The following is a 20,133-nucleotide window of genomic DNA, read 5'->3' on the forward strand; positions in this document are numbered from 1 at the left end:
ATTTAGTTATATTACTTTTAGTGCAAAAATATTGTGAAACACTTGTGAAAATTAATATTGATTATGATTATAATTATTGTAAAAAGAAAATAAAACACAGTAATAAATTTGGTAAACAATGTAAAAACAGATAAAATTAAAAAAATAAGAACAAACTTAAAAAAATCCAACAAAACAATGGCACTTCAATAATAAAATCATAATTTAAAGTTGTTAAACACTTTTGGCATAATTTTAGCGCATTTAGAATATCCATCAAGCCTTGGTTACTTAAATATATACATACATACATTGTGGCATCTATTACTTCGTGTATACAACATTTTCCGCTCATAATTTATATATGTTGATTACTTTTCTTTACTCTAAACATAATTTATTTTACATACAATTATTTATTTGCCGAAATATTGCTGAAATTGTAATAGAATTAAAAAGTATTTGAGAAAAATCTTTATTTTGATTAGCTCATAAGCAAAAAAACATAAATTAGGTTGCTTTAAATTACTATAATATATGAACTTAGCGCATTTTATACATATGTATATAATTGTATGCATACACATATACACATATATATACATATGTACATATATACATATGTACATATATACATATGTAGTACTTGCTAACTTTGTAAAGCAGCTAAAAATGATTTTTGTTTTTGTAGAGGCTTTAACTGCATGACACATGTAGACATAATAATTTTGAGACTTTGCCTGTTTATAAATATGAATGTTTTAGATAACATAATACTTAAAAATATTTGTTTTGAATGCAAACATAAATATTTAAAATTAAATAATGCAACATAATTGAAAAAATATATAAAACTGTATCTGTATTGAAAATTATTTTTTAAAAAGTTATAGAAAAGTTGCCAAAATTCGTTTATCTGAAAAACACTAATTTATTCAAATTCATAAGTTTCATTTTCTTAATGCCATTTAATTATTACAAATCTTGCCCAAATGTCTGAAATATTACTATTAGCTATGCAAAATCGCATTAATAAAATAATTTACTCTGAAACATGCATTGTAATGTAAATTAGCCGAAATGCCAAACTTTACACAGTATGCACATTCCTGAATACATATGTACATATTTAAATATTTATGTTAAGCTCCAAAAACTTCCGGTATTGCCATAAAATAACAACGATTTCCAATGTTAAATTTCAAAACATGCAATTACAAAACTACGTACATATTTCAAATAAATATAATATACATTAAAAAAACCAATTTGTTTTTCTTTATTTGCATTTTATTACACATACATACATACATCTAAATATAAGTATGCATGTCAACTCAACAAGTTACCACAATTTTAGACAATTTATTTTTTGGTATATCCAACGAGGCTTTTCTTTCGGTAATCATGCCCGTCGCCACGGTTGCACCATTTTCTCTTATCGTAAAAGCTTGTCCTGGTATTAAAACCATTTTTCGCAGTAGTGTTATGCGCACCTTGCCATGTTCGCCAGGCATTAACATGCCATCGGAGGGTACTGCATAAAATAAAAAAAAAAAACATAGAATAGTGCCTAATTGTTTATTTGCAAAATGCTTACCAATGTCAATGCGTGCCGGCGCATTCCAAGTGGCGCTAAATAATTGCTGTATGTATTTGGAGAGCATAGGTTTACTGCGTCCACCTTCTGCACGTGATAGTAAATACATGGAGGCCTCGAAGTGATTTGAGATATTTTCGGTGTCAGCCGCACATAGGAGCATACCACGCTCCACGCTAGAAATTTTAACGGCTCGTAATAAGACTCCAACATTTTCACCCGCTACAGCCTAGCGCAATATTTAAAACAAAAAAATTAAAAAATAAAAAATTCAGGGCAATTCTAATATGCATACAATACGTTTACCTTCGGTACACTCTTTTTGAAAATTTGTATATCTCCTAAACTAGTTTTGATATTCTGATTGAAACCAAGCAAATCGGCTAAATCATTTTTAAGCATTGTTCCACGTTTGATTGTGCCAACGACGACCGTACCACGTCCCGCCACTGTGAATGCATTATCAATTGGCAATATGAAGGGAGATGTATAATCACGCGTTGGCGTCGGTATATAAGTATCTAAATGTTGTAGTAAGCTTTCAATTGCTGGCACACCAAAAGCCGATGTATCACCATTTAAAGCCAACAATGCGGAACCGCAAATTACCGGACTGTTAATGCCATCAAAACCAAAATCTGATAACATTTCACGCATTTCTATTTCCACCAATTCTAATACTTCCTGATCAACTAGATCAGCTTTGTTTATGAACACGATAATACGTTCAATGCCAACCTGTTTGGCAAGTAGAAGATGCTCACGCGTTTGTGGCATTTGTCCATCGGTTGCGGCGACGACCAGTATAGCGCCATCCATTTGTGACGCGCCAGATATCATATTCTATAGGTAAAACCATCGATGCATATATTAACACATATTTGATGATTTAATTAATTATTCACACACCTTAATGTAATCGGCATGTCCCGGACAGTCGGTGTGTGCATAGGAACGTTGCGCTGTTGCGTATCCAATGTGACAAGCATTTATTGTTATGCCTCGCGCTTTCTCCTCGGGCGCCCTATCGATTTGATCGTATGATGCATATTGCGCCAGTCCTTTCTCTGCCAGAATTTTGGTTATAGCAGATGTTAACGTGGTTTTGCCATGGTCCACATGTCCAATTGTACCCACATTACAATGTCGCATATCATCATCCTGTGCTGCAGCAATGCTCGTATTGCTAAACCATTTTTTTCTTGTATCACATACACTGGCTAGCTTGGCGGTAGTTAGATACGAGTCTGCGGTTACGATGCGAAGAGAACGTAAACTAGTGCCGGCTAATTGTGAAAATAGTTTAATCATTTTAACTGTTACTATTAAAGCTATAAATTTACACTTCTATTTATTGAATGCACTATACTAAAGCAGTTCATTCAAATATTTTAAAATAAATTATTTTATTTTAATTGATGAGCGGAGCGGTTTGCATCACACTTCACCAATTTGATAAGCACAGCTGTTTTTGGCCAAATCAGCCGTTAAACAGCTGTTTGCAGTAGTTCTCAAGCTTGTTGTGAACAACTTTATTCAATTATATGTATGTATATAAAAACAAAAAAAAACTAAACAAATATTTTATAGTCATTTAGTTTTATTCTTCTAAGTATATTAAAAACTTGAAATGTTTGCTTATAAATAATGGTACATGTCTAACGAAGTTTGGAAATATATATAAAACTTTAATAAATACATACAAACAAGTTATGCGGTATACATACTAATTTCATTTAATACATATTTTTTATGTAATCATTTTAAATAAAATAATTTTTGCGCTTTTATATATATTTATGTTTATAAAATACATATGCATTCTTTCTTTCTGAAAGTCATATTTAAAATATTAATGTATTATACATATGTACTTATTTAAAATGTATAATAATATGAAAAATATTGCTAATCCATATTTAGTTTCTTGCGAGTCTCAATTAATAGTAACTCCCCAAAACTGAACAAGCTATCATTCTTAAACAAAAAAGAACTGAATTTCGGTACAATATTAATGTTTGAATTGCTTGGTAATTTTTAATTATCGTTCGTTAATAGTTGGTCACATCCATACTATTAAATTCACTTGAAAAATCTTGGCTTAACTTTGTTTCGCATCCTTCCATGTTAAAATCAAATTCTGGTCTGTTCATTTTAGGACTTTTGTTGACTTTTAACTATGCCATGCGTCCTTTTCATATGCGAGTTTAATCCAACAAATTGATGAAATTTCGCTTCACATAATTTACAAGCGAATTTTTTAATTTCGGAATGTATTTGTCTATGTCGGATGAGTGAATGGCAATTGGTAAATCCTTTGCCACATGTTTCACATATTTTGTCGCGTATATTAAGATGAGCCTTTATGTGGTCTTTCAAATCACGTGCTTTCAAGAAATCTTTCGGGCACATTGTACATTTGTAAGCTCTTGTTTTCGTATGTATGGCATCTGAGTGATAACCCAATTGTGTCTTACTGCGAAAGGCTTTTCCGCATAATTCGCATACAAAGGGTTTTTGACCAGTATGCGTACCTATGTGTCGCTGCAAATCCACTTGTACGGCAAAACGTCTTTCACAGTAATCACATTTATGCACCTTTCCAACATGACTACGTTGCTCGTGCATTAGTAATGTTGCCTTGAATTCAAAGGTACGTCCACATTCCGTGCATTTGTGTGGCCAATCACCGATATTGTGCTCCCTAAAGAGATGACTTTGTCGCGTCGTCTCATTTTGGAAAACTTTATTACATTCCGTACATTTCAATTTCAAATTTGGCGCTCTATTTGGTAGAAAAACACATTTTTTCATATAAATTTGTGCTGCACTTGATAAATCTTTTTCTGCTAAATCTTTCTCAAGGCGATTTTTTAGTTTGTAATACCAATGGCGTAAGTAGTAGATCCCTTTATAAATTTCGTCATCACTGAATTCTATGTTTTGTTTAGATTTAATAATATTTGACATTTCCTTGTATGTTTGTTTACGGACACCGGAGTTATTATAATCTTCATGCTTAGTATTATATAACACTGGGAAAAGAGCGTATGTTTCAATGAAAGTCTCAGTTACAGGATTTAGTTTTGCAAAGCTTAAATTCTGAAAGAGTATTCAATGAATATATATGTATATATGTACATACGTACAAATTACTCAAAAAAAAATTTGGTTTATATTTACGGTATTTGTGATGGGTGTCTCCTCTACTTCTTTGGCAAGATCGTCTTTCGCCACAGACAAAAAAGAACATTTTTGAAAATAGTCCATCACAACACCTGGTAATTTCTTTGTCTTCGACTTTGTCTTTTTTTGTTTTGCTTGATGTGTTGCCTGGTATTGCATATGCAATTTGCGGAAGCAGCTTTTCACTGTTTGATCAGTTAATATAACTTGACAGCGTTTTTTCATTTCTTCAATTATTTCTTTTTGACAATTTTCCCGTGCTACACTATTGTTATACTGATCATCACTGGGATCCCATAAGCATGGAGCTTTTTTATAAAGTTCAATGAAAATAGTTGTGCTAGCGTTGCGCCTATAAAATGTTGGATTAAACTGAAAACAGTACGTTAATATATGTACGCTAGATTAAAAATAATGTGATTTGTATCCCATATCCATACTTTTTTGTTCCTCGACATATCTTTTTTGCCATCTTCATCAGAGGAATCTGTATCAGTGTCAACATAATTCGCATCATTATCTTGACTTTGTTCTACATCCGAGGCGGTAGAGTCGGCATGCTGAATATGTAATTTAAATATAATAATTATGTATGAAATTCCTGGAGAGACTTCACTGATTATTTTACCTCGGATTTAACCGATTCTCTATCTGACAGAAATTCCATTTTCACATCAGAGTCATTAGACATAAATTCAGTTGTGTCAATTTGAGTCATAGTTTCATCTTTTATCAACCCAACTACGATGTTTTCCTTATAATCCAATTCCACTAGTGGGTCTATACAAGGCTCTTCATAGTTTGTATTGTGCAAACTCCGTATATGATTAACAAAGGCGTCCCATTCTTCTATATCTGTTTCACAATATAGACATTTGAGCGCAAAGTTGAGTATGTCTTTTGAAACCAAAACATTTCCACATATATCCATTTTTTAAAATTAAAACTCAAGGAACTATGAATCGGCGATAAAATTCGGCGATTGTGTATTTTGTTTCACTTAATTTGGTCCAATTCACAATGATTTCATTTGCGGCCGATGTGAATGGGTACTGTTTTTTAAGAAGAAGGGTGTAAACAAAGTTTATTGTTATCAATAATGCTTGCCCTTATTTAAACGCATTTATTTTGTTTATCAATTTACTTTAGATATATGTATGTATATTCGGTTATATTAAACCCCTTGTGAAACATTTTAAAATTACCGATTACCACAAATATTCTTATAAATTAAAACAATTTCTTTATTTTGTGTTTCTTATATAAATATCATTTTATTAAACAGTAAGAACTAAAATTAAAATTAGAAATATTGAAATAGCCATTATACGGAGTCGAATACTTCAAAAAGTTGTATTGAATCCTTATATGTACAAAGGTAAAGTACAAAGTTTTTTTATAAATAATTCCACGAAAATGCATCATTTTTGTTGTTATAGCAGCACTATACATTCTCAAAAATGTTTGGGAGAACGCTGCTGGCCATATTTGTAGTCGATGTTTGCGGTAGTGGCTGTGTGTGAGGGATTTTATCGATTTTCTTTCCGCCGTTCTTATAAATGCCATGCCGGTGCTTCATATGTGAGTTAAGCCCCACAAACTGATAAAATCGTTTATCACAAAATTTACAAGCGTACTTTTTAAATTCCGCATGCAATTGCTTGTGCCGATGTAATCCATGGGCGCTTGTAAAATCTTTGCCACATGTATCACAAATCTTATCTCTTATGTTAAGATGAGCCTTTATGTGATCTTGCAAATCGCGTGCTTTCAAAAAATCTTTTGGGCACATAGTACATTTGAATGCCCTTATCTTTAGATGTATTGCATCGTTATGGAAACGTAACTTAGTCCTATTACGAAATCCTTTACCACATAATTCACATATATATGGCTTGTGACCAGTATGTATTCCCATGTGAGTTCTCAGATCTGCTGGTATAGCGTAAATTTTATCGCAGAATTCACATTTATGTATTTTTTCCGTATGAAATCTTCGTTTATGACCATTTAAAGCGGGTTTATTGGTAAAGCTTTTATCGCATAAATCACATTTGTAGGGCAATTCACCGATATTATGCACAGTGTGAAGATGGGCCTGCCTGTCTGCGTTAGTTTTAAATAACTCATCACACTCTGTACATGGCAAATCTGTGTCGAATCGCTTCTCACCCCTTGATCTTCTGGTAAGGAAAGCTAACTTTTCGACATAATGTTGTGCTGCTTTTGTCAAAGACTCAAATTTCAAATTCTTTCCAAGACGTTTTTTCAGCTTAAAATACCATTGACGCATATACTCAATTCCTTTGAAGATATCATCATCGCTGAACTCAACATTTTGTTCAATCCGAAGGATGTCAGCCATATCCTTGTAGGTTTGTCTACGTTTAGCTTGTTGGTAGTAATCTGGGTGTTTGTAATCGTAAAGAGACGGGAAACGTTCATATGTGTCGATAAATGCTATCGTTATAGTGTTTTTAGAAGCAAAGCTTATGTTCTGTAAATTAATTTTGTATAAATTAAAAATGTTAAATTAAAATATATTTGAATATGTCTATACAAACCCTAGCAGTATTTGGCGTATCTTCAAATATATCCAAAAATCCATCTAATGCTACAGAGAGAAATGAACACTTCTCATAATATCCTAGCACAGTTGGAGACAATTTTTTGTATCTTGAACCTGATTTCTTCTCTATGGCCTCCCCCACTGTCTTGTACAACATGTGCAACTCCCGAAAGCACTCCCACAATTTTTTGTATGTTAATGTTATTTGACATCTTTGTTCCATCCCTTGTATCATTTCAGTTTTACATTTTGAACGTTCTGTGTTATTATTATAATTTTCGTCATTAGGATTCCATAAGCAAGGAGATTTTTCATACATTTCAATGAATGCGTTTGTATTTTTGTTATTCCTATAAAATGATGGCTTAAACTGTAAGAAAATATTTTATTTACTGATGCATTTAAGTAGTTTGAGTAAGCAAACCTTTTTTGGAACTTTTTGTTTATTTTTTTCTAGGTATTCTTGCGAAGAGTCTGAGTCAGAGTTACTGTCATTGTCTTCATCATAACTGTGGTCTCCGACATTATCAGAAACTGGGTCTTCTGTTGGCTGCGTGAAGAAAATATAAAAACGCATTAAAATTTAAAAAATCACTATATATATATACATATATATGTATGTATATAGGTACAAAATTTGGTAAATTACCTCAGTTTTACAGGCTTCCCCATCTGAAGGTGCTTCCACTTTTAAAGCATCTACATTTTCATTCCAATGATCGCCATCAGTGGATGGCATAACTTCATCTTTTAACCATTCTAAAGCATTGTTTTCTTTATAATCCAATTCCACTATGGGATCAATGCATGGTTCCTCTAGGTCGCTATTGTGCAAACTTTGAATGTGATTAACAAAACTTTCCCACTCATTTATATCTTCTTCACAATATAAACATTTTAAAGCAAAATTCAGCACGTCTTTTGAGACAAATACACTTCCACAAATATTCATGTTTCTGAAAGAATATGATATATAATGGATAAACTTTTACGATTAGTAGTTTGACAACTGTGTATCTTAGAAAATGGTTATTAAACTCAGAATTTAATTATCGAATAAATTTTTAGAGATGTGCTACTCGTTTTAGTGAAATTAATATAACACAAAATTTTTAAGCAATCTTACTTTCAAAAGTTGCAGCATGGTTTGATAATATTCACTAATTTTTCTTAAAAAAGGGTTTCGATGTTCTATTAATATAAATTAAAAACAATATTACTTCAGGAATTGAAATAAAGAGTTTTCGATTTCTTATCGAAAAGCTAAAATTATTGTGATGTTTGGGTTAAGGAAATGAACAGTGAACAGCTGATTTCTATGATTGTTTTTGATTTATTTTCAATAAATTTTTGATTAATCGGTGACTGCTATGGGATCAATTTCTATCTGTGTTAAATTTTAAATAAGAATAGAAAAATTGTTTGCTTCTTCAATGATTGTTATGCGAATACGGCATTACAGATGGAAAAATCAAGTACTATTAGATATTTTCTAATGTGGATGATAGTGACGTTTATTTTTGGCGCGTCAATTTTTCTAACTGGCTTCTTCCCCATAAACAATTATACATTAGATCGTGCAGTAGCTGAAGACAAACCAAAAGATTTAGATGGATTGAGGTAAAGTAAATTAAAATAAATATATTCTTTAAAAAGAACACAATTTTTATATTTTTCAAAGTTTAACGCCGCCAACTCAAATTTACGCACAAACCATACTAATGCTGGTGGATGCTCTACGTTTCGATTTTGCCAGTCAAAATGGTATGGAGTTTTCTTACAACAACTCATGTAATCGTCTCAAATTGCGAGTGAATATTCCTACTGTTACCATGCCCCGGCTAAAAAGCTTAACAACCGGCACCATTTCAAATTTTATTGATATAGTCCTAAACATTGGTCATGTTGAGCAGCTTGCAGACTCTTTAATACACCGCTTACAAGTACGTAATGAAATTACGGTTTTTGCCGGTGATCGTACTTGGATAAGTCTCTTTCCAAAACAATTTACACGTTTTACCGCTAACTCAGATTCATTTTATGTAAACGACTTTTATGAGGTGAATATGACCTATTAATGTGATGCACGTTTATATTTTTTAGCTCATCTTTGTCCTCATAGGGTGACAAGAATGTGACAGAAGTACTGACCAAAGAATTGCAAAATGACGACTGGATGTTGCTGGTGCTTCATTATTTGGGCTTAGATCACATTGGTCATGTTGAAGGTAGTGATAGCTCTAAAATCCCGCTTAAGCTAAAAGAAATGGATGACGTTGTGCTAAAGCTCTACAAAGCAAAGGTATTCTAAACTAATAATTTTGGTCTTGTTATGAGATGACACATATTTCGATATGCAAAACAGCATTTTCACAAGCAGCTACTAATATTAACTGGTGACCACGGTATGCGAGATGGTGGAGGCCATGGTGGAAGTACAGCTGGTGAATTGTATGTGCCATTATTTGTTCTCAAAGAAAATTGCACTACAAAAGGGTAAATAATTGCAAAAAAAAATTAAAATAATTTTGTATAGTTTATATATTACATACATATATTGTAGCTCTAGTAAAACTAACGAGTATAATCAAATTGATGTGGCTCCCACATTAGCCATTCTGTGGTCCATGGAAATTCCACCAATGTCAATTGGCTGTTTAATACCCGAGCTCTTGCATGAATTTAACTTAGAGGAACAACTATATGCTTATTACTATAATGCTTTACATTTAATGCAAAAAGCTAACAACAAATTTGGTCAAGATTATGTTAATAATAATGGTGAGTTTGCACATACATCCAGTTTTGCATTTAATTAATTACCATTTATTATAGCATTCAGCAAATGGTTTACAACAGCGAAATCTGCGCATAAGCAATTCCTTTTAAAAAAGCGTAATAATAATTTTGAAAATGCCTTTATTTTCGAGGACGCTAAAATACATTATATACGTTTGGCACGCGAAATTTCAAATCAGCTCTCCGATTCGTTAGTACAATTCGATTACGGGCTGATCACATTAGGACTTGCGCTAACCACAATTGTAAGAACTGTGTTAATGGCACAAAAATCATATTTTCTTAAATTAAACATATTTCCAGGTGGTGCTCAATGCGCTATTGGCTTTTTGCACGGCAACTAATCGCGTTTTTATCAAAGGCAAAGGCGCCTTACTGTCCCTATTAGCTTTCGCCGCATGCATAAATAAATGGTGTCATTATCATGGATATTTCACAACCACTGGCACAATGAGTACCGTTGTGATATTGCTGGCGATAATGGCTAGCGTTTATATGCTAATAAATATAGCGAATTTATTATTGCGACGAATGCAGACGAGCAATAATCTACATAACTCACTTCCGAAACAAATTTGGATGCTGCTAAGCTGTTTACTAATTCACACACTAACGCTGGCCTCCTCTTCATTCATCGAAAGCGAGAATAAAACTTGGCATTATCTTGGTGCTAGCGCTTTAATTTTGCTTTGTGTGCAAAGTTTTCAAAAAGACTTATTGTCTTCAAAGCTGGAAGCGTGTATCAATGGTGTAGCGCTGTATAAAGTTGTTTTGCGCAATTTACAAAAATTACAGACATCCTTTCTGATAATTGGCGGGCTGGGTATTTTATACCGTTTAGACGGCGCGGCATCCTATCTAACGCAGGAAGCAACAAAAACATGGTTAAGTTGCATATTCGTTGCGGGTATGTGTGTGCTGCAGTTAAACGTAAAAACTATCGTAAACATCCATTTGAATGTAATATTGTAGGTCTACTCCTTTATGTGCTGTGTTTGCGCAAGCATAAACTCGTGCAAACGCGTAAGGAGCTTGTGATCTATCTTACAGCTGCCATGCTGATCTATTGCTATCGCACTTCTAAGGGAGTGGTTTCCTCTGTGTTTGACACAAACTGTTGGTAAGCATTGCTATAATTTGATCTATATATACCTATATGTATATCGCTTATTCATATATTGTTTGTTAACATATTTATCGTAATTTCACTGCTACCCTTACAGTACTAAAATTGTTTTGCCCATATTTTGGATGGTTGTCATTATTGCTGCCTGCATTTCAACTGTGATATTATATACCAAACGTCGTCTTAGTTACCAAATTCAACACACTTTGTTAACTGGTTGCTTTAAAATTCTTCTAACTTTACTGCTGACAATTTGCTTGCTGCTGCATAAACCGCAAAATGTTTGTCTAGTCGCTTATTTGATATACACACTCTCTTTATGTTATGAGTTGTGTGACAAATTCGAAAAGAACACACTTCGCACTTCCAACTACAAGTATTTGTCGAAGCTGCTGTGCACTATTCTCGTGGGCAATATGTTTTACTTCTACCAGGTAAAAGCGCTGAAATTGTGTAGTTGATAGCAGAATTTAGAAAACATTTAACATTTTATTTATTTATATTGATTTGTAGGGTAATTCGAACAGTTTTGCCACCATCGATCTAAATCCAGGCTACATTGGTCAAACTTCATATAATCCAATAATTGTAGGTATTCTTGTCACTTTAAATATGTATTCCGCACAGTTTATTGCATTTTTATACTTAATTACGCATATTTTGCAAGAAAGTGATAATAACAAAACACATGATATGTCTGCAAATGAGCATATTGATTTCATTATTTATTTCTACACATTAAGCATATTTGTACCGGTTTTAATTTATTTATGGTTATTGCTATTCTTTCGTTACCACCTGTTTATTTATTCAGTATTTGCACCAAAAGCGCTGTATGAATTTTACCGAGTAATTGTACTTTTCTTTACATATTTAATGACAACAATTAACTTGTACATATTCAATCAAAAATAAAAGTTGTTTTTGTTAAATTATAAAATAATAATAATGAGTGAATTTACAAAGAAATGAGTGTATGTTATTTGTTAAAAACACAAGTGTTAGTTAAATACCATTCACGCGCAATGCATAATGTATATCATCGACACTAACATTGAGTAGTATTTTTTGGAAAATATCATTACGCCCACATTCGGCAATAAGCAAACGTTCGGCGCACAATTTTGAGCAAATGCGTAAACAATTGCCCGTTGTAGGCATGTTGATGCCCTCAAAGGCTGCCAGGCTTTCCACTTGTGAGTAGACGCCCATAAATGAAGTTTCCTCGACACCAGTTCGAGTCACCTCCGCAAGCACAGCCTGCAGGAATATTTGCTCCAAGCAAGAACAATTTTTTATTGCTTGAACTTTGGCGCTAGCTATCATTTCGGAGAGTGCCTGTTGCACATGTGCAATACCGACAAACTTTTGCATTGGCATTACGTTGTCGTTATCTTTTGGAAGTATAGCGGATTCGGCAATTTCTGTAGCACGGCGACATATATCTAAGGCACGACGAGCATCACCAGATACTGCAGCCACCTTACTGTGAATAGAAAAATTTAATTTTTTTAGTATATACTATAGGCGTTATAATAATTTTAATTTTTAATTCAAGTCATACTAACCGTGCAACAAGTTGAACAGCATCACTTTTAAAGGCCTCGGAGCCGCTAAGGCGCATCGTAACGATCTCCTGCAATTGCTTATGCGTATATGGTTGAAAGGTGAGACGTGTTAGCCCCAGACGTGAAGTAACTTTGCCTAAAACAAATCAAATAAAGTCATGTAAATATTTTGCTAATATAACAAACGACAATCACAACATACCCATTAGCAAACGCTCTGGCAAATCCATTGTATTGGCTATAGTTATCACCACCAAATGCGCCGCAGACTTTGTGGGCCAATCCAATAAATTATACACAACATCTTGTCGCCGATTACACAAAATGTCCAATTCATCAACCAGCAGCACTGTAGTAACACGCCGTGGTGCCGGTGTTGTGAAACGTTTTTCCAGCAGCGAATGCGCTTGTTCCCACGAAACAGTTTTGCCCGTTAATTGTTTATAAATTTGTACGTACGCCTGGCGTGGTTCAGTTAAACGCATACCGTTGATTTCGACAAACTCAAATGGTGGTAATTCATCGTTCGCTTGTTTACGTTGTAGCATACGTATGACACCGGTAACGGTTGCTGTTTTACCTGTACCCGGTACACCAGATACATACATGCAACCGCCACATTGGTCCTCAATTTTACCTTCTAAAAATGCGAAAACATTGTCGAATTCTTTTTCACGACATGGCAGACTTTGTGGCACTACCGATACGTGCAACCGCTCGCGTGCCAATTGTAGATCGGATTTTTTTGCTTTTGCTGCTGTTGAAATGGAGGAGGTGGGCCTGCTTTCCATTGTTGGTGATAATTCGCCGCTACGGATCTTTTTAAGTTTTTGTGATGGTGTCATTGCGCCAGCAACTGCTGTTGTCGAATTTCGGCGACGGATTATTGCCGCATTTTTTATAGCCGATCGTTTGATGTCGTGATCATCGCCTTTTGGTTTACGTTTTGGTGTTGAAATCAAATCCTCATTGTTGAAGACGCGTTTTTCGACAACATCCGACAATTGTATACTTCGTTTTGGTGTGCTATCACCTAATTTAATTTTTTTATTAGCGACGGATGTAAAAAAAAAGTACTTACATTGTGATTACCTGTGCGTCTTACTGCTGATTTAAGTATACTCTTACGTCGCGTAGTTGGGGTCATTTCAGTCTCTTCGGTAATTCCTTTAGATTTTTTAGTTGGAGTGGAATAAATCTCCTCTGGTGTATTTTTAATTACACGCTCAATTTCCACATTAATGGAAAGTGGATCATTGAACTGTTCATCCATGGCTGCCAGTTTGGTTGTGCGTTGTCTAGTAAAAATGAAAAGTAAAATTTATGTTTTTTAAAACATTTGAATTCCTTAAACTTACTTAGCGGATAATCTGAGCTTTATTTTCATGTCATTAGTTGGCTCCTGCGCCGCAGTAGGAGTTTTTACGATGGAATAATTTAAGCAGTCAGAGTCCACACTGGTATCAGCACCAGTATCCAAACTTAAATTCAAATTACGCCGTGCGGCTGTAACACGTGTTGTTGGAGTGACATCCCCTCTGTTGCGTTCTGTGAGTGGTGATGTGGGCACGCAGCAACCCATTTCATCATTCGGTGTCGACATTTTCTTTTTCGCCGACAAACGGATAACATTTCTACCTCCTATTATTTTAATAGGAGACACTTTGTCTTCACGTTGAAACACATTACAATCAATGAACTCCAATGCGGTTGCAGCAGCCATGGAGGCACGACGTTTTCTTACGCCCACATTGCCATATGACTTATCCTTACGTGTTGATGCACTCCTAGAAACACGTGGTGTTTTCTTTTCCTTAGTATTTATACTTGGCGAGTCCTCTGCGCAGCTCTTCTTTCTACCACGGCTTTTTATCGCACTCTCTGTCGGCGCAGTTGGAATATCGGTATTCCATTCTAACGGCACAAGTTTGTAGGAGTTTTTATCCTTAATAAATTTATATCTGCAGACAAACATTGGATAGGTGTTGCGTTTAGCGTTATATTTGTGTAAAATAGCACTGGCAGATTCATCAGATCTACCAAATAAGACAACACATTTGCGAAAAACGGTCTCAAGGGAAATATCTGAATCATATGGTCGATATTCTTCAATCAATTCTGTGCCGAAATCAATGCAAATATCATCACGATCAAACTCTTTGTGAGGCACACACTCAGGACGAGAGTACCACTGTACGATTGCGCGATAGGGATCGCGATCGACAGAATCACATAATTCATATAAGTGTAATATCTTGCCGATGTCGCAGCCTTCCACAGTATCCGGCTCAGCAGCATCAGCATTCGACACAAGCACAAAGTCGCCCAAAGAAAGTGTTAAATCGCCAAAGATACACTTTTGATAAAAATTCACTTCTTTATGTACCAACCTGGGTACATCTACTACCGTGTCAGTATGATTTCCAATCCACTTTACAACTGGTGGCCCATTTATTTTATTCTCTTTGAGCACCATAATTAAAACTTTATAAAATGCAAACTAAGCAAATATATTAATATTTAGAACAACAGTGCTGGAAAAATCTCTGCGCCAGCAATATAATTTTTGATGTTGATTTCTTTTTGGCGCTAAATTGAATGACATTAGGGATGCATTTGTGTTTAAATCCCAATATGGGAAAGTACAAAAAGGGTCACAGTTGCAAATAATCAGTGAATGAACGTAACTTAGACACGTAACGCAACGTAGATAAAAAATAATTTTTGAAATTGTCGAAACGTTATATTTTTCAGAAATGTTTTTATACACTAATGATTTAAATTTTAAGTTAATTATTTGCCATTTACATTATATGTATATATTACCTTATAGATATATTAACCATACTTTTATATTTCGCCATAGTACATGTGCACTAGCTATTCACAACTAAACTCACTTCAGAGTGTGAGTTTCACTGCAAAAAGAAGAAGACTCCCGCTAATTTTTATTGTTTTGGTGGGAAAAAATGGTTTTCTATATTTAAGTGCATGTTTAAGTGTTTCGAACTATTAAAATTTAAAATTAAATATTTAACGCTTTTGAACAGTATTTAATACAACATTCAATACGGCGTTGGTACGTGCATATAATGAGTAATGCTAATATTTTAGCGGAGCTTAAACCTTGTGGCTATATTTTGGCAACAAGGCAGTATAAGTACTTTGCATTAAAATGCATCCATTGTGATAAAAAATATGGTCACTGGTCAACGTTTTTACAACATTTGAAAGAATTTCATAATGAAATTGAAGATGAGGCGCATTGGCTTTTTGAATGCACTGAAGAAACATTGTCATCGACCTGTGAACAAAGTGAGGAATACCCTGTGGAGTGTCTGACCGAAGCCCTACCTGCAAACGAAAGGGAAGCTCCTACTAGCGCTTTTCTAATGGAAGGAAAAAATGATTGTGTCGATAATGATTTCGGAAATTTGTTTTCCGACAATAAAATGGACGAAGACTCCTTAGCGGAAGAGGCCGAAAATGTGCTCTCAAATAGAGAGGACTCGCCATCCCCAACTAATCGGTTTTTAAACGAAACCTTTGAAGATTCGCATGACCAATTAAGTAATTGTGTTACAGCTGAAAAAATTAAAAATGTAAGAGAAAAATGACCTCTATTATCTTAAAACAATTATTTTGTAAATGATTTATATTTATAGGTTACAGTTAATTTAAATATTGATAATGAAGTCACCGTACAGCTTATAACAATATATAGAAAATTTCCATCATTGTGGATTTTGGATAAAAATGCATCCAATAAGAAAAATGTAAAATTTAAAGAGAGGCAAGAAATGTTAAAATCGCTTGCAACACATAACGTACATATATCTATGGATGATTTAGAAGAGTGTCTGACACAACTTCATTTACAATATTGTGATATATCGAGAAGGTTAGAAGAAGGAATAGAGATTTCAGATATTGAAGAGAAATATTTCGAAATGTGTGCATTTTTGAAACCAATAAATAAACCACATCTTGTTATAACTGAAGATGAAAGTGAGAAGTCTGAAACTTTGGATGGAGAAGGTGATAAGGTAATTTTTGTATTCAATTTCCTAGCATGCATATAATATACTTTTCTTTGATAATTTAAGTTTATAGGCGATAATGATTTTAACGAAGGCTCACAAAGTGGATATGGCTCCTCCGATGGCGAAGCATTTCAAAGTAAATTGATTGAAACGGTAAGTATTGTATGTAGAAGCATGTACATGTTGTTGTTGTCGACGCTAATTTCATAATTTTATTCTCTTAGCAAACACTTGTTAGGTTTTCGATACGTAATAAAATCACCTCTGATTTTATAAAAGGTCTCCGAGAACAGTCCTGTCTATGGGATTCGAAAGACCCTGCTTATAATGACCCAAAAGAGCGTTTACAAGCAATAAATAAGTTGAAAGATTATTTTCTTTCTAACTACAGTATACCCCTTACGGAGGCAAAAATTACAACCGAAATAAGACGTTTGTACAGCTTTTATAAAAGATGTGTGGTTACGCGGAACACCTTGAATGCTAATCGTCAATATTATTATGACAGCTGCGCATTTTTGGCAGGTGCAGAATTGGATGATGTACTCCTAAAACGCACTTACACATATCGTGTGAGTAATTCCTTAAATAATACATTATGGTTGCTAACACTAAATCACTTTGTGTTTAATTGCAGAAAATTTCGTTTCAAACAGTCGATGATTTTACGCTGGGCTTCATTGATTTCTGCGCTATGCATCCTGTACTATGGGACAAAAGCGATCCCAATTATTCCGTATTAAATGTACGTCGACAGGCTTACGAAGAAATTGCAAAAAATTTACAACAAATTTACAATGTTGAATTGAATAATGATGAGATTTATTATGCAATTTCTCGGCTTAAGCATCATTATTATACGTTGCAACGCAAGAATTTACTAAACGGTTCCCTTAACAACATGGAGCAGGAGTTTTTAGAGCGCTGTAGCTTTTTACCAACTTCAAATAACAATCTGCAGTGTCTGATTTGTGAACGAATATTGCGCAGTTATTCCACCTTACAAACACATATGCTAAAAGAGCACAATATTGGTGAACTGCCACATAAATGTGAACATTGCGAACAACGCTTCGAACGAAGAGCTCTGAAAGTTGAACATGAAGTCCGCGCTCATACCAAGCAATTTGAATGGTTTTGCGCATATTGTTCCAAAGGGTTTGCCACGCGTCGTGATATGGAAATACACACATTGGTTCATACGGGAGAGCATACATGCGTTTGCGAACATTGCGGTAAAGGTTTTCGCCTGAAACATCAAATGACCGAGCATGTGAAGATCATGCACGAACGTTTGAAACGCTTCAAGTGCACCATGTGTCCAAAGGACTTCTTTCGAAAACGTCAACTTGACGATCATGTACGTGCACATCTGAATATACGGGATAAAATTTGTAATATTTGTGGCAAAGGATTTACCAGCATACATGGACTTTTCCGACACAAACAATTACATTCGGACGTAAAGAAATATGAATGCAATATTTGTGGTAAGCGTTTTCATCGTATTTCTGCTTTGAATTCACATAAAAAACTGACGCATAAAAAAGCTAAACAACAAGAGAGTTTTTTAAATATTATAAGTGAAGAAGAAGAGGATGATAGCGACGCTAATGGTAAGTGCATAAAACAATTATAAAATATACATATATTTATAAAATATATAATACTTTCATTTATGTAGTAATTGTTTTTATGAAATTTTCAATTTTAGAAATTTCTCTTTGATACGCTTAAACTTTTCAACAACATTCTATATGTATAAAACGTAAACATACTGACGTTCTACATTACGTTTCCATATAGAATTAATATCAACGTTATAAACTTTACTGACGGAGGCTGTCATAGTTAAATGGTTTACGAGTGTGTTCTGGATACATCTCTCGCATATTTGTAGACATACCTTTTTGTGCGTTATGCCACCTCCCTTTCCCATCATCGACGATTTCTAAACTACTTTATTTATATATATATTAATAAGTATATATTTGAGTTTCCAAATGACTGCACTGTTGACCGGACATCCAGTTGAAACTAGTATATATCTATATTATTTATAATTATATTTTAGTAATAAATCAATAATAATTTGATAAATCTAAACGTAGTGCTAATATTAAATGCTTATAACTATGATTTTTTTACATTTTACAATTAAAATATTTGTCGGGAGTCTGTTTTATATAAATAAAAAATTATCTCTGGTAAACAGTTCACTTATCTACGAGCAATGTTAAGAATATTATTAAGAGCTATCACAATTGATTTTTTTTATAATCCATTTAATATCTTCAAGTAGTTAAACATATCCGGACTTGCGAGTTGTTAATGCAAATTAGTAATGCACAAAAATTTCGTGCATTTAGCTGAATTTACCAAATTTGAGTATGCAACACTGCCCAAAAATGGCCAATTTTTTCTATTGTTTGACAGATGTTGCTTGAAGTCTGCCGCCTTCTCTGTATTTACAGCATCAGAGGTAAACAGTTTTTATGTTGCTAATTAAATTATGTGCAAGTATGTTAACAAAAACAAATTTTAATATTTTTATGTGGCAAAAAATGGCACAGTTTGCTAACAATTTTTCTAATATTTCTAACTTTTTCGCGTTACAATCAAGTATTGCTTTTAATTGCACTTTACTATCTTTCAACGTATTTAATAATAAATTTTTTCGTTAATTTTATATTAATTTTCCAAAAATACCAAAATTGCCATTAATAATTTCCTCTTATCCATTTTTATTTCACTTTTTTTTAAATGAATAAACAAATCTCACACTCAGCTGTCTAAATGCCGCCTGCCACCATAAATTTTTAATGCACCTTAGCATTTCTTAATGCGCATTAATTTTGCTCGTCTGCAAGGCTATAAGAAAGGGCTAAGTTGGGGGTGCAACCGAAAATTTTATACCTTGCAATTTGCATGAATCAAAGTCAGCTGGAAGTTCGAAAATCTTTATATTAAGTATGTGAGGCCTCAGGAAAGTATTGACCTGATTCAACCCATTTATTCATACACAGAATTACTATTGTCGGGAAAGGATTCTCTCTGAATTTCAAATGTATATCTCACACGTTGACCGATATGTTCGGTCAAAAGTAAACTATAGATACTGGGGTCCACATATTCGGTACCTAGGGGCTTGAAAAGTTTTGGTTGGATTTGGTCATACTTTAAAATAATTATTATTGCAAAATTGTATCCCGTTATACTAATTACTTCTTGATTTGATTGTGTTGTATGGGTTGTATTCGTGG

At 33.8% G+C, this 20,133-nt stretch overlaps 6 protein-coding genes across 7 annotated transcripts; 2 read left to right on the forward strand and 4 right to left on the reverse strand.

Moving 5' to 3' along the window:
* Window positions 1-1,247: 1,247 nt before the first annotated feature.
* On the reverse strand, window positions 1,248-3,030 carry LOC120771813 (elongation factor Tu). Its single transcript, XM_040100021.1, has 4 exons — window positions 2,489-3,030; window positions 1,886-2,422; window positions 1,580-1,808; window positions 1,248-1,516 (listed from the first exon to the last, which is right to left on the reverse strand). Exons 1-4 carry the CDS (start codon window positions 2,888-2,890, stop codon window positions 1,317-1,319), a joined length of 1,368 nt encoding a protein of 455 aa, XP_039955955.1. The 5' UTR covers window positions 2,891-3,030; the 3' UTR covers window positions 1,248-1,316.
* Window positions 3,031-3,415: 385 nt separating this feature from the next.
* Window positions 3,416-5,696, reverse strand: LOC120772454 (zinc finger protein 431-like). The gene is made up of 4 exons (XM_040101077.1): window positions 5,394-5,696; window positions 5,206-5,325; window positions 4,763-5,137; window positions 3,416-4,681 (listed from the first exon to the last, which is right to left on the reverse strand). The coding sequence occupies exons 1-4, from the start codon at window positions 5,694-5,696 to the stop codon at window positions 3,734-3,736; spliced, it is 1,746 nt and encodes a 581-aa protein (XP_039957011.1). The 3' UTR covers window positions 3,416-3,733.
* A 325-nt stretch (window positions 5,697-6,021) lies between these two features.
* LOC120772284 (zinc finger protein 506-like) lies at window positions 6,022-8,352 on the reverse strand. Its single transcript, XM_040100794.1, has 4 exons — window positions 7,984-8,352; window positions 7,759-7,884; window positions 7,330-7,704; window positions 6,022-7,262 (listed from the first exon to the last, which is right to left on the reverse strand). Exons 1-4 carry the CDS (start codon window positions 8,284-8,286, stop codon window positions 6,210-6,212), a joined length of 1,857 nt encoding a protein of 618 aa, XP_039956728.1. The 5' UTR covers window positions 8,287-8,352; the 3' UTR covers window positions 6,022-6,209.
* Window positions 8,353-8,701: 349 nt separating this feature from the next.
* On the forward strand, window positions 8,702-12,174 carry LOC120770041 (GPI ethanolamine phosphate transferase 2). Its single transcript, XM_040097156.1, has 10 exons — window positions 8,702-8,954; window positions 9,016-9,394; window positions 9,457-9,636; window positions 9,700-9,830; window positions 9,898-10,115; window positions 10,170-10,378; window positions 10,437-11,040; window positions 11,106-11,253; window positions 11,357-11,693; window positions 11,773-12,174. Exons 1-10 carry the CDS (start codon window positions 8,797-8,799, stop codon window positions 12,172-12,174), a joined length of 2,766 nt encoding a protein of 921 aa, XP_039953090.1. The 5' UTR covers window positions 8,702-8,796.
* A 48-nt stretch (window positions 12,175-12,222) lies between these two features.
* Window positions 12,223-15,395, reverse strand: LOC120770952 (origin recognition complex subunit 1). Its single transcript, XM_040098666.1, has 5 exons — window positions 14,186-15,395; window positions 13,920-14,125; window positions 13,030-13,860; window positions 12,828-12,963; window positions 12,223-12,745 (listed from the first exon to the last, which is right to left on the reverse strand). The coding sequence occupies exons 1-5, from the start codon at window positions 15,301-15,303 to the stop codon at window positions 12,265-12,267; spliced, it is 2,772 nt and encodes a 923-aa protein (XP_039954600.1). The 5' UTR covers window positions 15,304-15,395; the 3' UTR covers window positions 12,223-12,264.
* A 362-nt stretch (window positions 15,396-15,757) lies between these two features.
* LOC120771900 lies at window positions 15,758-18,994 on the forward strand. Of its 2 annotated transcripts, none has more exons than XM_040100175.1 (6): window positions 15,758-16,429; window positions 16,493-16,873; window positions 16,934-17,032; window positions 17,095-17,442; window positions 17,508-18,486; window positions 18,585-18,994. In XM_040100175.1, the coding sequence occupies exons 1-6, from the start codon at window positions 15,920-15,922 to the stop codon at window positions 18,596-18,598; spliced, it is 2,331 nt and encodes a 776-aa protein (XP_039956109.1). In that variant the 5' UTR covers window positions 15,758-15,919; the 3' UTR covers window positions 18,599-18,994. The 2 variants fall into 2 exon arrangements, with proteins under 2 accessions (XP_039956109.1, XP_039956110.1); XM_040100176.1 differs by having other exon boundaries at window positions 16,934-17,023.
* Window positions 18,995-20,133: the final 1,139 nt, after the last annotated feature.

The sequence above is a fragment of the Bactrocera tryoni genome, chromosome 3 (genome assembly GCF_016617805.1).
Source record: "Bactrocera tryoni isolate S06 chromosome 3, CSIRO_BtryS06_freeze2, whole genome shotgun sequence".
NCBI classification, from domain to species: domain Eukaryota; kingdom Metazoa; phylum Arthropoda; class Insecta; order Diptera; family Tephritidae; genus Bactrocera; species Bactrocera tryoni.

Bases quoted from the DNA above. Each gene is read 5' to 3' on its own strand.
- LOC120772454 (XM_040101077.1), bottom strand. From the start codon at position 5,696: ATGGATATATGTGGAAATGTTTTGGTTTCAAAAGACATACTCAACTTT. The intron at 5,138-5,205 runs GTATGGATATGG...TACTGTTTTCAG, and splicing joins ATATGTCGAGGAACAAAAAA to TTTAATCCAACATTTTATAG. The intron at 4,682-4,762 runs GTAAATATAAAC...ATACTCTTTCAG, and splicing joins AGACACCCATCACAAATACC to AATTTAAGCTTTGCAAAACT.
- LOC120772284 (XM_040100794.1), bottom strand. From the start codon at position 8,286: ATGAATATTTGTGGAAGTGTATTTGTCTCAAAAGACGTGCTGAATTTT. The intron at 7,705-7,758 runs GTTTGCTTACTC...ATTTTCTTACAG, and splicing joins AACAAAAAGTTCCAAAAAAG to TTTAAGCCATCATTTTATAG. The intron at 7,263-7,329 runs GTTTGTATAGAC...ATTAATTTACAG, and splicing joins ATACGCCAAATACTGCTAGG to AACATAAGCTTTGCTTCTAA.
- LOC120770041 (XM_040097156.1), top strand. From the start codon at position 8,797: ATGGAAAAATCAAGTACTATTAGATATTTTCTAATGTGGATGATAGTG. The intron at 9,831-9,897 runs GTAAATAATTGC...CATATATTGTAG, and splicing joins GAAAATTGCACTACAAAAGG to CTCTAGTAAAACTAACGAGT. The intron at 11,694-11,772 runs GTAAAAGCGCTG...ATTGATTTGTAG, and splicing joins ATATGTTTTACTTCTACCAG to GGTAATTCGAACAGTTTTGC.
- LOC120770952 (XM_040098666.1), bottom strand. From the start codon at position 15,303: ATGGTGCTCAAAGAGAATAAAATAAATGGGCCACCAGTTGTAAAGTGG. The intron at 13,861-13,919 runs GTAATCACAATG...AAATTAAATTAG, and splicing joins ATCAGCAGTAAGACGCACAG to GTGATAGCACACCAAAACGA. The intron at 12,746-12,827 runs GTTAGTATGACT...TTCTATTCACAG, and splicing joins GCTGTTCAACTTGTTGCACG to TAAGGTGGCTGCAGTATCTG.
- LOC120771813 (XM_040100021.1), bottom strand. From the start codon at position 2,890: ATGATTAAACTATTTTCACAATTAGCCGGCACTAGTTTACGTTCTCTT. The intron at 2,423-2,488 runs GTGTGTGAATAA...TTTTACCTATAG, and splicing joins GACATGCCGATTACATTAAG to AATATGATATCTGGCGCGTC. The intron at 1,517-1,579 runs GTAAGCATTTTG...TATTTTATGCAG, and splicing joins GCCGGCACGCATTGACATTG to TACCCTCCGATGGCATGTTA.
- LOC120771900 (XM_040100175.1), top strand. From the start codon at position 15,920: ATGAGTAATGCTAATATTTTAGCGGAGCTTAAACCTTGTGGCTATATT. The intron at 17,033-17,094 runs GTATGTAGAAGC...TTATTCTCTTAG, and splicing joins TGATTGAAACGGTAAGTATT to CAAACACTTGTTAGGTTTTC. The intron at 17,443-17,507 runs GTGAGTAATTCC...GTTTAATTGCAG, and splicing joins AACGCACTTACACATATCGT to AAAATTTCGTTTCAAACAGT.